General features: G+C 47.4%; 1 protein-coding gene across 1 annotated transcript in view; it reads right to left on the bottom strand.

Moving 5' to 3' along the window:
* The window catches only part of LOC147685089 (uncharacterized), a 110,907-nt gene extending 96,098 nt beyond the window's left edge, over positions 1–14,809 (bottom strand). Inside the window, exons 1-2 of the mRNA XM_086940964.1 lie at positions 14,587–14,809; positions 10,758–10,877 (exon numbers count right to left, since the gene is read on the bottom strand). Coding sequence (XP_086797090.1) covers positions 10,758–10,877; positions 14,587–14,781 — 315 coding nt within the window. The 5' untranslated portion in view covers positions 14,782–14,809. The remainder of the gene's footprint in view (positions 1–10,757; positions 10,878–14,586) is intronic.
* Between the last annotated feature and the right edge of the window lie 899 nt (positions 14,810–15,708).

Here is a 15,708-nt window from a genome sequence, read left to right as displayed (position 1 = left end):
ACCCATTCAGCATGAGTTGTATAGCTAACTCTATAAGAAGCATAAGCGATAACATAGAAATAGGGTTTCAGTACATGTTTAACGTTTGCACATCACACAAGTACAATGTCTTGTTTTGTTTTGATTCTATTAAAATTTTTGTTTCCATCACACTTCAGAATTACAAACAAACCAATATGACTCATTTGTACTTTCCTTGTTTCTGATATATTTTGAAATATAATTATTGTTCTTCTCCAACTATTTAAACTACGTTGTGTGTTAGAAAACAAGAAAAACGACAGGAAATAGCCCATAAATCTTGCTGAATGGTCGACGGCGTTTCAACCTGTAAGTCAGGTCATCATCAGGAACGGGTTAAGGTCCACAAGAGGTAGAGAATAACTCCTATGGCCAGGGTAAATCTGTCAAAGTTTCAAAGGCTTGCCACCACTTGATGCCATCAACCATTCAGGGCATCTTTGGGCTTCTTCATGGTTCCTCAAATCAGTAGATTATGTTTTGTACTACTAATATACTGTTTTGTAACCATTTTTTCAAATCATATTTTTTGAGCTGTTCACAGTTCCTCACATTATTTCATGTGTCACTTGCGCCGCTCACTTATTGTACGAACACATATGTGCACATGAATGTTTTGGTTACACCCTGATACTATGTAAATAGTGCCTATATAACTATTGCTGTCTATATATGTTTCTAAATATAGACTGCTCTATGAGTTTCATACAAATCTTTGTTGTCTCCTCTTCTCCCCTTCTCCCCGTGCAACTGTAATTCAGGTTTTTACTTTGTGAAACTGCCTACTAAAGTATTACCTGTTGAGACATTGTTGATTGCTGCACGTGTGTTGGAAAACAGGCATTCCCTGTACCCCAGCAAGATTGTATCTTGGTTCACGTAATAAATTTCCCTCAAGGCGGTTAGAGAATAGAAAAGTATATCCCAACCTCCTTGTTAAAAGAATATACAACGATTTGTCAGAAGGGTATGTCTGACACTGGATCACATGCACAGCAAATGTTACAAAATCCACAGAAAATGTAAAGACCTTCTTACTGCATATCCCCTCCTGATTTGCAAGGATGTTTTAAGGGTGATGATGCTCCTCCCATACTCGTATTTCCATTGACCCTGATGTTGGAGCACCATTTAATAAAAGTCCGAATTTTTGGGTTATCAAATTGTCTGGTGACATCTAAACAGTCTTCGATTCCAGGACAGACCTGGGGCTGTATTACAGATGGTGCCCCCGGGGGTGAAACAGGCATTTACGAGTCCCCCTGGACACTTTGGTATTTTAGAAGGGGACGCAGACGGGTGTGCGTCCCCTTCTATAATATCGATAGTGCTGACACACTTAAAGCGCCAGTGCTATCAACAACGGGTGTTCCCTCATTTGCATAGGGGCGGGCCCATTGCAAAAGAGGGAATTCCTTTGACTATGCGCCTGCGCCATACTACAAACATAGGCACAAAGAGTCAAAGAAGCCCGCAAGAGGCGCACTGAAAGTGTGCCATTTAAAAGGTGGCACACTGTCAGTGCGCATCCTGACAGCAACCCTCTGCAAGGGGTAACGGGGGTCCCATGGATCCCCCAGACATCCCCTTGCAGGCAGGTGCAGTCACTGACTGCGCCCCCTGCAAGGGGATCTCTTAACCCCTTTGAAAGTGCAGGCATGCGCTGCCTGCACCGTGAAAACACGGAGTGGCTGTTCCGTATTTTCACATGAATGCGCTGCTCCCCTGCCCTGAGGGCATCGCATACACCATAATGGGGGGCATTATCACTGTTTGCGCCGGCACTCTTTTTGAAAGGTGCGCTGGGCCCAAACAGTGATAATGTGTGATACGGCCCCTGGATTCTTTTGCCACCATCAGAACCTCCTTCAGGGATGAATTAATGTTTCAAGGATATTTGTATCGCGCACAAATCCCATCCTGGGAGTCTCATGGCGCTTGCAGACGGTTCTGACAGGAGAATAAAAGTGGTTTAATTTGAAAAAAGCCAAGTCTTCAGCTTCTTGCGAAAGCGGCTGTGTTCAGGGATAATGCGGAGATTAAGAGGCATTTTATTCCATGAGGCGGGGGCGATGAAAGAAAGCGTGCAACCGCCATTTCTGGAGGTTTGTATTCTCAGGGGCGTCAGCCGAGACTCATTACTAGATCTGAGTTCTCTTCAAGGCTGATACCATCTTAGCTTTTGAGACCAGTATTTTGGACCGTGTCCATACATGTGTTTGTGGACCAAGCATAGAGTTTTAAAAAGAATTCGTTTTTTCACCAGGAGCCAGTGAAGGCTTTTTAAACAGCCGCTGATGAGGATCTTCGCAGAAGATTGAGAACCAGCCGAGCTGCAGTGTTCTGAAGAACCTGGAGCCTGTTCAGGTGGTGTTCATTTATGGAGAATAAAAGCGCATTCCCATAGTCCACTCTTTTTTTGATTAGACCCTGAACTAGGGGTTTCCGGGCCTCAACGGGGATCCACTTAAAGACCTTCCTCAGGCTGCGCATTAGTCCAAAGCAAGTACCCACAATGTGATTAATTTGGTTTTTCATGGATAGTTTGTTACCCATGTATAAACCCAAGTTCCGGATTGATTCCTTGGGCATTGGACAACTGCCCAGATTACACTAAGTTCAGCGAAGGGTTATGAGAGTGTTCAGAAATGAATGGCGCTCTACAGGTAGTGGTTAGGGGGTAGTCTTGTGCAGTTTCAGTGGTTGGTGCTTCTTGATCTGAGATAACCCTGTCTCAGAGAGACGAAGGGGAGGAGATCTCCACCTTCTGTATACATAAAAGCAATGTCAAGCGCACACAACCTGCATGAGTTTATACATTGAGTTATATAGTCAATCAATGCAAAGGATAAGATCCAACTCCAATGTGTATAACTTATTAGTTGTTTATTCATCCAGTGTGAGTATTTGTTTCACAACAAAAACCAGCCGACACGTGTTTTGTCAAACCGGGGTAAACCCGTGACTCTTCAGGGCTGAGGATAATGGGATGAAAGCTGTGTCGTCGGACCGGTGATAATTCCAACCCGGTCCTAATCGGGTGTAAAATAAGAATGGACGCTTGAAGTGGGTGCTCCTAAAGCGTCGGGGTGGTGTAGGTGGATCAGAAACACCGCCGCTGGGTGCGCGGTCGGCAATAGCAGGGAAGCAAATCCGCTTGCCCTCGCTTGTAAGCTTAAGGTCGTTGTACGGAGGTAAAAGGAAGTCCGTGCACGCTCGGTTATCTGAGACCCCAGTTGGCCACCAATCATGAGTCCAGAGTTCTGCAGCTTTGCCAAAAAGCTTAATTTCTGATTTGCTGCTGTTGGACTTGGCCTTTTTCCCCCAAAATTTTTCGCTTTTGACCCCCTTACCTAGGATGTCTCCCCCATGGGATTAAACCTGTATAGGCCATGAGTGGTGTGAGACACTTTGTTGAAAATGTAAAATTACATGTTGTTAAATGGTGTACAGAAAATATCCCCCATTTTAAAAATGTACCTGACTAAAATGTGCTGAGTCTTAAAATGGATGCCATGGCCCTGGGTAGTGCCACCTGACTGCGTTAGGTCAGCGGTCTAGATAATATTACCCAGCTACCCCTAGCTTTTGGAGGGAAAGCCTGGCACCCAGGGTGCTCACCCCCTCCCCTAGAACCAGTTTAGGCTAGATGTGCCAACATTCTAGAAGGTCCTGGCACTGCCTGGGAGGAGGGTATAAATAGGGAGAAGTGTCACCAGAGAGTCAGTCAGCGCTGGGACAAGGAAGGGAGGGGACCTGCTGTGAGGTGCTACCGCCACATGGGCCTGTGAGCTGGGCCCTGCACCCCTATAAACCCCCCCCCTGCTGCTGTCCCCATGGGCCCCTGACAAGGGAGGGCCCCTACCCAGGTCACTGACGCTGTTGTACCAGGTACCACGCCAGCTCTGCGTGAAGAAGCGCCCAGGAGGTGAGAAATAGGATTGTCCACTCCCTCTGCTGAAGCTGTGACCCTGTGGAAGTACTGGGTCGTGAGGAGCTACCTGGAGGAACTGTTGCCCCTTGTGAGGTACTGCCCGGCAAGCGCTATTCTGGGGAGGTTGATGCCCCCAGGGAAGTTGTGGCCCCTGTGGAAGCGCTGGACGGGGAGGAGCTGCCCAGGGAGGAGTGTGCCCTCGAGGAACTGTGTCTCTTAGACTGCCCCTGGACTGCCTATCAAGCGCTGTGGGGAGAGAAGCGCTGGGGCTAGTGTGGCCCCCGGAGTGCTGTTGGCCCTGGAAGTGGTGTGGGCCGAGGGAGGAGTGGTGCGCTGTAAATAGCGCTGTTTTCACTGTTTTCCTGAGGAGACTGACAGCCTGTGAATAGCGCCGTCTGTGGAGGCGCGCTGTCCGCCATATAATTAAGTAATTGAAAGGGAGCCTACCCCTTATCACTGCTGGAAATCACCGCCGCAGCCCGGCGTGTGTGGGACCCCCCCACTGTGGTGGGTATCGTTGCGGCGGCCCCCGGTACCAGGAGAGGGCCGCCGAAGTGAAGAAGGGGCCGTGCTAGGCCTGAGGCCGCGTCCCTCGCGTCAGGTGACGGGGGTGTCCGGCCGCGTCATCGGCCCGCCCCCGCCGCGCACGGATTGGCTGTTGGCCGGGAAGGCCAGGAGAAGCGGAATCCAAGCCCCGGGTCCCCGTGAGGTAGGAGGGGGACCCGGGTGAAGACTCGTTGCGGGGCCCCGTGATCGCAAGAGGGGAGCCCCGATTGAGATTGACCGGAGCAGGAGCCTACCCTGCCGGTCTATGCCCTGAGTGTGGGGCCGGGAGGATAGGCGGGGCCGGGGCACACTGTCGGTGCCAGCCCCGTCTCCCCAAACAAAGCCGGGCAGCAGGAAGAGGCCTGAGAGCAGAGGAGGGAGCCCCGCTCGGTCGAGGCGCCTGCAGCCTCGCGGAAGCTGCCGCGAAGTTTCGGGGCCCCGTGAGGGAGAAGGGGCCCGGGTGAAGGCGAGAAGCCTGCGGCAAGACCGCTCCGCCGGGCAGGGCACCACGAGAGCCGCGCGTCGCCTGCAGGGCTCCGTGTGGTGGAGGAGCCCTGCAATCACGCACAGGAGTCGGCCGGAGGAAGTCTGTATTCCTGCGGGGCTCCCAGCCAGTGAGGAGAGCCCCGCCCACCGGCACAGTGAAGTCCTGGGCCCCCGTGAGAAAGGAGGGGCCCGGCTGTCATTGTGAGAGAGAGGAGGGGGCATCGAGGCACATTGCCGGTGCCTGCCCCCCTCCACGGAAAAGAGCCTTGCAGGGGAAGAGGACCCCTGGAGTAGCCCGGTGAGTGGGGCTTTAATTAAACTGTGTGGGGAGTGAAGAGGGCAACGGGGCACATTGTAATTGAGCTCGTGGGCACTAATTATACACCAGAGCCCCCCCGTGAGAAGTGACAGCGGGATTGCCAGGCCTCTGAACTGGGCCACGACATTAGTTAATCCCTGCCTGGGGTGTCCAGGTGAATGCCAGCTAGTGTAGGCCCTGGGATTTGTGTTAGTGGGGCAAGGCAGTGCTTTCGCTAAATTTCGCACCCAGTGTGTCAGTGTGTTTATGGCCTAAGGGCACGCCCCCATATAGGTTGGCTTGAGTGAGCCGGGAGGGAACAGATGCCTAGGAAGCCTTCATTAGATGATGCACCAGTGGGGAGGATTAGGCTCATGCTCATGGTTTAATGCCTGCCATTGCTCTATAATGTGGTTATGCTAATGTTATGCCTACACTAAGGTTATTGAGGCCCAGGTATACTGTGGTTTTACACCTGATGGGTGATTGTATGCTTTTGTGCCCTTTTAGTGCAGTTGCGCCCCTAGGCTGGCCTGATGAGTTATTCCAGGCCCTGGTTTATGCCCTTGTTAATGAGCCTGCCGTACTGATTTCTTTCAGGTGCTCCTGTCTAGTATGCGCTGTGAAGCTCTGTTGTTCTTCCCTTACAGGGGTGGGGATTGGCGTTATAATGCATGAAGTGTATTTATGCATAATGTTGGATTTTGCAATTACAGCCTACCCCGAGGATGAGAGCCTGAGTTGGCCCCGCCAGATTGGCCCTAGGTCTAATGATCATTTAACCATCCCTTTTCTCTTTCAGCATGGACTACTTCCTATGTAAATAATTCCCCCCTTTATTCGCTTGGCTCTGGCGCCATTTGGCGCCCTGTGTGACACTACTGTTTTGCATTCTTTTGCCTTGCAGGTTGGAAACCCTACTAAACTACGTATCTTTTTCCAACTCAAACTGGTGTCCTGCCTCTTTTGTGGTGTGCCTGGTGTGTTGACTGTGGGTACTGCGTGAATGCTTCACATGTCCTCGAAGTTTGGCCTGCCCGCTTGATGCCATGCTACCCCCTTGGAGATTTGGGTAACCCCCATTTCTTACAGCTGCCATTTAGCTTAAGGTGATTGGCGTTCATCCATTTCTCAACGTGGGTCCGGCAATTTTTGAAACGCTGTTTGGTTTCATTTGTATCTGGGCCCAGTGTGATTAGAATCTGGGAATCGTCGGCATAGGATAGAACATCAAAGCCATAGGCTCTGATCAATCTGGCCAATGGTGCCATATAGACATTGAAAAGCGTTGGGCTCAAGATAGAGCCCTTTGGCTATCTGCTATGTTTTTGTCAATATGGACAGCTGTTGTACGTTCGGCTAAGTAGCTAGTGAACCATTTTAGGGCATTTCCTTTGACACCAATCTCCCACAGCTGTTGAACTAAAATGTGATGGGAGATGGTGTCAAAGGCCGCAGACAGGTCGAGCAGGACGAGGATGGTTGATTGGTGATTATCTAAAGCCAATCTGATATTGTCAGCAACCTCGACCAACGCTGTCTCCATGCTGTGTAAAGGGCATGCTGTGTGAAGGGCCTAGGATTCCTTGATTTTCAAGGTGGCTGACAAGCTGTTTGTTGACAAAGAATGTAAGTATTTTTTCGAAATATGGGAGTGTTAGACCTGACATCATTGGCTTGAGTCTCTCCTCCGTTTTTCTGTTTGCCTCTACTGTTTTTACGATGTTTTGCTGGTATATGCTTTGGGCGCCGTGTCACTGCTGATCAGTGCCATAGCGCAAGTGCTCCCTCTGTTAAAATGATGTATCTATTGTATCCATGTTTGGCTTATTTGGTTTACTGTCAGTCCCTAGTCTAGTGCACCAGGAGTGCCGGGGCTTGTAAATACAAATGCCGCTCGTGGGCTTGCAGCACGTGTTGTGCCACCCACAGGAGCGGCCTTGGAAAAGAATGTCTACGGGTCGGTCATTGCGAGACCCATGTGCAGTCTTGCACTGTCACGTCAGCTGCGCAGGTATACCTACCTGCCAGCCCCTCCAACCTTCCCTTAAACTTCATGTTAGTCACCCCTATGGTAGGCCCCCGGGCAGGGTGCATTGTAAGTGTAAGGTAGGACAAGCCTGACCAAGTTGGCATGTCCTGATCGTGAAGTGCCGCCATCTTAGTGCTTCACTATTGCGAGGTAGCCTGCTCTCCGTTGGATAGAATGGGCCGCCGGGATTATTAACGCTATGATCCTAGCTGGCTCGGAGAGTACGGTGCAATGTCGAGTTTGGTATCCCTGAACTCGGGGTTTAATTACGCATCCGTTGGTGTGGATGGTTTTTGGACTCTGGGTTCGAAAGTAGTACTTTTAGAAAGTGTCTATTTTCTTGTCTAACCATATCTGGTCTCTGCTGGTCTTACGTGTGTGTGACAGGAGCTGGGTGGCTCCACGAGGTCTGGATGAGTCAATGTGGGATGAGTGGGACATTTACGTTGAGAGTAGGGGGAGAGTAGTTGTTGATAGCCTGCCTGGCCTGATACAATGCTGGCTCCACCTCCTGCCAAGCGACTGATGGCTCTGTGCCTGCCATGGACGATCCTAGCCCCACCTCCTGCCAGGAGGGCGATAGCTCTGCTCCTGCCAGTATCAATGCTGGCTCCACCTCCTGCGGGCGTCTGAGGACCCGGCCCGGCTCAATGAATAGGCCAGGTTACTGCCTAGCTCCACCCACCGCAGACCCAGGATGTTGGGAAACCCCCGGCATAGACAAAGGGATCAAAGACGAAAAGGGGTATAAGAGAAGGACCCCTGAACTAGGAAATCAGATCACTTCTGACAAGGAACCCTGTAACCAAGGACAAGAAGCCTGCTGATCTAAAGGACTGCCTACCCCTTCTGCCAGTGTGCTGTTGTTGGGGGAATCCTGCAGTGCTTCTTTATTTTTGCCAAGGAACCAGGAGAGAGGAACTGTGTGTGTACTCTCACGCTTGCTAAGAAAATCTCCAAGGACTGGAAGAGTGCCAGTCTCCTGCTGAAGTCACAGGGCTAAAGGACTTCATCTGCTAAAAGTGCTATTTGCTGGAAGTGTGAATCCAGCATCTCTGAAAGGGCCAGCAATCACGACGATCGGACGCTGGGCCCAACCGACGCCAGCAGCAACGCCAGTGAGTAGGAGTACGGCTCTAACTCCAGAGGACCTCGTGTCTGCCCCGCTGCTGATCGCATCAACTGTGTGCCCTTCGACGCCGTGAGCGCTGCTCACTCTGTGCAACTGCATCATCGACAACGCCTGCTGTGGCCTGATCGACACCGAAGACGCGACGCCGGAGTGCTCGACGCCGCTGATCATCGTGTGCTTCAATTTCCTAAGGTACTGTGTTGTTGGGGGTCCGTGTGACTCCAGGCCCGGCGCAGCGCTCCTCGCGGTCGACGCCGAACCTGTGGATTATCTTTGCCCCAGCGTTGTGTAGCTCCCGTGGGAGTTACCCTGTTGCTACGAACTTTGTTTCCAAGAAGAAGATTTGCTTGATACTAAAAGACTTTTGTGCTAAAGAAAAAACTACCTTTGAACTATCCTTTTTCCTTCCCGAACGTATTTATTCCGATTATGTACAGTTTTGCCGTTATTTGGTCTTGTGCTAAGTCTTATATAAAAATACTTGTTTTTATAATACTACTGTGTCGTGTCCATTTGTAGTGTATTCACTTTATTACTGTATGTGGTCATAATTGCTTAACACACAGCCTCTGAGATAAGCCTGTCCTGCTCTGCCAAGCTACCAAGGGGGTGAGCAGGGGTTATCGAAGGGTGTGATCCCCTTGCCCTGACTAGAAAAGGAGTGTCTCTATTTGTCAGAAGTGTATACCTCTGCCAACTAGAGACAGCCGGTTCTAACAGGGAGTAATGAGATGGGCCGGTAGTTTAAAAGGATTGTTAGGGTCGGTCGTGGGCTTTTTTAGGATTGGTCTAATGCTTTCTGCTTTCCATATTGTAGGGAAGTCTGCCTCCGAGAGTGATTTGTTGAAGAGGCTGGTCAAATGTTCCATCAGTGCCTGGGCAAGTACAGAGAGGAGTTTGGGGGAGATGTGATCAGCGGGAAACCTGGACTTTATTTTCAGCCCGACTGACATGGTCGCATCGCAGTCAAATTTTACAAATTCATTCAGAACATATGGCGGGTCGGGTGACAAGTTTGCCAGAGCTTCAGACTGCGTTGTATTTTGATGAAGAGGAAAGGAGAGGTGAATAGCAGTTGTTTTATCCTCGAAACATTTCGAAAGAGCATCGGTCTACTCTTGGGAATTCGGTATTTCTGACGGGTTTCTGGAGGTGGTAAATTCTTTCAAGATTTGGTACAGTTCTTTGGAGGAGTTTTCAGCTTTATTTATCCGCTCCGTAAAGAATGCTCTCTTTGTCGCCTTTATGTCACTCATATAGCTGGAGTGCAATATTTTGTATGCTTTTTGGCCGGCCTGATCTTTGCTTTTCCGACATTTTTTCTCAGCAGTTCTGCATAGGTATTTAGTGATTTTTAACTGCTCTGTAAACCAAGGGGCAGTTCTAATCTTACACTTGACGTTACTCAGGGGGGCAATTTTGTCCAGTGCTGTCTCTATGGCATTGTCAAAATGTTGTGCTGCTATACTTGCACTCATGGTAAGAGTTACCAAATCAGGGTGAAAGTGTTTGAAAACATGGGTAATGTGATTTTTTTCAGGGGCCTGCGTAATGTAAGTTCGCTTTCGAGTGCCACTTTAGTTATGGTGATGGGAAAGGAAAATTTCAATAAGTAATGATCTGTCCAAAGTAATACGATGGGAGGGTCTACCATGATATCAGGGGAGTTTGAAAAGAGGAGGTCCAACGTGTGACCAGCCCGGTGTGTGGGGCCTATGACCTTCTGAACAAGACTCAGAGTGTTCATGTTGAAGATTAACTTTTCAGTATCCAGGTTATCCTATCAGGAGGAATTTATCAGAGGCTATGACATGTGGTGCAATGATCTCAAGTAGATTGTTTCAGATTCGAATCAGTTTCACTACTTGGCTGTCCTCATTTGTGTTCCTTTATAAGAGTACATTTGTCAAGTTATGTACGCAGAGTCAATCTCAACCATTTTTTGTGCCCATTTTGATGCTGTGTTATTCTCAAGGCTGGTATTCCTGGTACAGCAGGGCGCTGGGAACTCCTTCACCCCTTTTGTGGCCAGACTCTGCACTCCTGGCTGTCCACAGTTTGTATTGTCTGTGTGTGCAGTGCTTTGCAACCATTGGGCAATGGGATCTTCTATGGCGCCACGCTACTCTACTGCCAATTTAGCTAGAGGCAGCACAGACAAGCATACTCATGTCTGACAGCCACATGTACAGAGCCACTGCAGAGCAAACAGCAACACATTGCAACACAACAGCCCTTACTAATGAGTAAATTAACTTCACTCTTCTCACTACCAACCAGCGGTGGGCATAGCAACAGAGTCACTTACCCCATTTTCCTTGTGTTCACATTTATTGAGATCGAAGCCATCTTTCCAGATGTCTTCGGACTTGCAGCTTGTCTCTTTCACGGCAAACTGAATGTCAACATACTCCGTTACAAAATCCATCTATAGAGAATTGCACACCGTCAATTACATAAACTAACATGAGTATTCAAAAAGCACACTGTCACTCAGAAGAGTATCCGTGGGAGCAGGTGACGTCAGCAAAGTTGGGAAGTGGATGAAGAGAAGGAAATTACAAAGCTCCAATGCTGCAGCTTAGTTCTGCATGAGGTTGAAGGATCGAGTGTTGTGTACATGTCTGAGTGTCTATGTATGCATATGTCAACCTTATTCTCTATGTATCCACGATTGCTGTATCTGTGCATGTGCATGTCTGCTCCGCCTTCAGTCAGATGGTCACCAGACCTGTACCTGATATCTGCTGGCTGCTAACCCCTGGCATCTACTGCCTGCCAACCCCTGGCATCCACTGGCTGTCAACCCCTGGCGTCCACTGGCTGCCAACCCCTGGCATCTACTGGCTGCGAACCCCTGGCATCTACTGGCTGCAAACCCCTGGCATCTACTGGCTGTCAACCCCTGGCATCTGCTGGCTGCCAACCCCTGGCATCTGCTGGCTGCCATCCCATGAAACATGCCTATTCGAAAAGTTAAGGCTGCATAGCTACTGTCAATGCTGAATATTGTGTGTATTTGTGCACTGGAACATAGTCTTAATATGACTTCAGCTAAGAAAAGTAAATGACTATAAAATTAAATAGCATAGAAAAGGGATAGAAGAGTACAAGAGGTGAGAAAAGGGCATACATTACAATACATGGTGCAGATAAATGCAGTACAAGAGGGAAATATACTCCATCAGGTATGCAACTTTTGAACACAAGTATGCAAAACAAAAAAAGATGCTGGTAATGGCTCAAGGTGGTAAATTCATGGGATTAGCTTCCTGCAGGGCTAGTGGAGGCTATAATATAGCAGAATTCAAAAGGTGTGGGGGTAGAAACATGGGGATTAAAATAATGGGGCCCATTAGGATGTCGGGCGGATGGCCACCGCAATGCGGGCGGTGGCGATCCACCCGACATCCTTTGCCGCCCGCCACCCATTTCCCCCACCATATTAGTATGGCGGGGGGATCGCGGCAGACGGAAAGACCGTCTGCTGCTTTTCCGCCCCGGTCGCCTTGCGGCCGGGACGGAAAATGTTTAATATGGTGGCGGTGTCTCTTAGACACCGCCAGCCATATTATGATGGGCTTTGGGAAATGCCTTTCTGTGGCGGCAATGCCGCCATGGAAAGGCATGTGGAGACTTCATGCGGGGGCCCGTTGCGGGCCCCCTGGAACTCCGGGGGGATGGGGGGTGCACATAGGTAACCCCTGCATTTCAAAGTGCAACATTGCAGGCACCGCGTTGTGCCTGTCATGTTGTACTTTGAAATGCACAACATGCATTTTTACCATTGCGGCGGGCGGCGCTTTCAGCACCTCCCGCCGGAATGGTAAAAAGACAGGATGCGCCCGCCAGTGTGGCGGGTGCATCCTATGGCCAAGGTGGGGCCGCCGCTCTGATGGCGGGCGGTCCCGTTTTGCACGGGGCCCGCCCGCCATCCTAATGGATCCCTATGTGAGAAGAAGTATAGCACAAGGGTAAACATAAATCAACATTATACTGTGTAATCTCTGCCTTTTGGTGCTTAACATGTGTTGTTGTGGGTGTATACCTCTGTTTGTTTGCAACTCCACTTTTGTGTCTATGTGCCTATGTACTGATGGCGTTGTGCCATAATATTGTAACAAAAATATCGTCTGACAGTCTGCCAGAAATATTTTGTGTTCAGTATCATTTACACAAATATTACCTGATTGGAGTAACAGAAATGTGGCATCCAATTAGAATAATACATTTATAAACAATATTTAGGACATAGTTCTTTCAAGATAATATTTTTTCTAAATAAAGTCTGACATACAAACAAAATGATATATCTATGTACTTATGCAAATAGGCCACGATTTCAAAACGTTCTGAGCACCAACGCTGTATTTAGATTTGAGATGTTATGCAATCTACGATTTAGTTTAGATTAAATGTATATGCATTCTAAGGCCCCTATTCAAAGAATAGGCTCTGTGGGATAGGTTCCGAGACTGAACTCAGAATGGCAGAAAGCCCGTTAGTACAACCTCCCTACTGCAATGCTAAGCTTAGGGTTAAAGGGGGAAAACAAGGCATTACTGGAGGGCAGGAAGAATGCAAAAAAAGCATAACACATCAAACATGTAGGATCGTGTGAATTTACAATCACTTTGCGTGGTCTTTCCCAACGTGGAAACACAAGCAAAGCAAGGTCTGGATAAAAAGAATAATGCACATGTGTTTGGTGGGTCGTGGATGGTAAGATCCGTTTTTCATGGTGTTAATAGAAGGGCTTTTTTCCATATAGAAAATAATGTATCCTATGAAGAAAATAAATGTGAGAATGCACATTTATGCCAAATGTAGACATGTGTATTATTCGTCACACAACAATCTTCTGGTGCAGGAGTCTCCAACCTTTTCTGTCATAAGAGCTACTTATGTTCAATGGGTCTCATCAAATATTATAAGTGTTGTAACAGTAACTATATCAGACAAGGTTTCATTAGTAGCCACCATATGCAAGATTACTTTCAGTGATCGCCTCAGTGCCTCCGGCACGGTTGCAAACAGTTATGTATAAAAAACAGGAAACAACCTTTACAACGCAGTAATTACATCGCACTACCTTTAAAAAGCAGTCATTACATCGCAACATCCTTTACATAGCATGTCATTGCAACGCAGCCATTTCATTGCATGTCATTACATCGCAAGTCATTACAATGCATAACATTACAACGCATAGTACCCTTACCCTATCCAACACTTACCCTACTGTTGCAGTCACTGGAGTTAGAATAGTAATTATTACCCTATACTATCCAACATTACCTTAAATGTGATGTAATGGTATGCATTGTAATGGTATTCATTGTAAAGTTATAATGCAAAGTAATGGAATACGTTGTAAAGGTAGTTTCCGAAAATGCGATGTAATGGAATGCAATGTAAAAGAATGCGTTGTAAAGGATGTTGCGATGTAAAAACTGCGTTTAAAAGCATGCATCGTAAATGTATGCATTGTAACGTCTTTCATTCAATTTGGCAATATGGAATGCCTTCACATGGGTAATACATAAAAACTGTCACTGCAGTACCTCTGTCACCAAGGTAATACCATTTATAAAAATGTATTTTCAAAGCCACATTATATGTCACTCAAATATCAGCATTAAATATATTTTGGAAATTCAGCCATGTTTCTCCAAATATGAGCCTATGAATTGTGAAAAGAAAATTTTTGACTCAAATATACAGTTTAACTTTTGGTATGCATATATTAATTCAAACAAGTAAAAGCTTCTAATGTATTAGTCTGGGTTGCAAAAAGGAGAGCTACTTACAGGTACCTGGAGAGCTACTAGTAGCTCACAAGATACTGGTTTGAGCTGCCTGCTCTGGGGAATGCTAGGAGGTAAGGATTATGACTGGAAATGAGTGACTTGTGTAGCCATCATGCCAAATCTAAACGACTTTCTGTTAATCTCTGAAAATTCTGAAATATATACAATATGTATAGTAAGTCTACAATGCATAATGTTATGCCTTTATCCAAGTTTCATTCTATCTTTGTCATTATGCTTCTCTGCATTGGTCTGTTTTCTTAAGATATCGACAAAGCCCAGAAGTTGGGCTCATAGATCCTCGTCTATGCTCTTTGCCATACCTACCATTATTTTAATATCGATGAACGATGAGGGCTTGTAGACAATGCGAGCTCTCTGGTTGAGATTCTGCACTGCAAGACTCAAGTAGGTTTCAGCCAAGGGGGTCGCCGTTTTCAGGTCCACCCCCGCCTCTATGGTGGGGATCAAGCTCCCCAAGGAGCTAAGCAAGAGGATGATAAACCAGGTATTCATCTTCATCAGCCTACCCTCCAATGCCCAAGTCTGATCAGATCAGCTTTATTTTCCAGTTTCTGTTTATTTTAGTGGAAGATTAACTTCCCAACCTCAAACATGACCAGTTCATGGAGGATTTCCATTCTCTTCATTTGCAAAGGAATGTGGTCTACGTGGGCAAACACTCTCTGCTGTGCTTTGCAGGGGTGAAAGTACAGTTAGTTTACTGAACAGTGTGTGATGCTTTGAGTTCATGGGCAATAGGTTTGCCCTTCAGATGCCCCCCATTTCTTTTATTATTTTTCCTATTCGTTGAGGGTCTACGAAGCAGATTCAGGCATCGTATGAAAACTGAATACAGTTATTAAATACTATGGGCCAGATGTAGGTAATTCCGATTTACCTACTCTTAAATACCGAACCATACCGATTCGGTATTTAAGAGTAGGTAAATTGGAAGTAGGCAGATGTAGGTAATTTTATTTTTTTCAATTGCCGATTCTGTAAGATTCGGTATTTACCGAATCGATATATACAGAATTGGTATTTCCCATTGATTCCTATGGGCCTTGAAGCCCATAGGAATCAATGGGAAATACCGAATCGGTATTTACCGATTCTGTAAATACCGAATCCTGGCAGGGGGAACGGGGTGTCACTTTGACACCCTGTAGCACCCCAATTGCAGGCTTGTGTGCCATGTGGCACACATACATGCCCTAAGGGCATGTCTGTGTGTCATATGGCATATGTGTACATGCACCGATGTGCATGCACACTGGAATTCGGTAATTTACCACCCAATAGGATTGGGTGGTAAATTAAGAATTCCTAAGGGCCTGTGGCACTGCAAACTGTGCCACCTACATATGGATTTGCAGAATCGGTATATTTACCGATTCGGAAAAATACCAAAGCGGTGAATTTACCGAATCGGTAAATATACAGATT

The sequence above is a fragment of the Lissotriton vulgaris genome, chromosome 10, assembly GCF_964263255.1.
Source record: "Lissotriton vulgaris chromosome 10, aLisVul1.2, whole genome shotgun sequence".
Taxonomy (NCBI): Eukaryota; Metazoa; Chordata; class Amphibia; order Caudata; family Salamandridae; genus Lissotriton; species Lissotriton vulgaris.
This window is presented reverse-complemented; position numbering and strand designations above follow the sequence as displayed.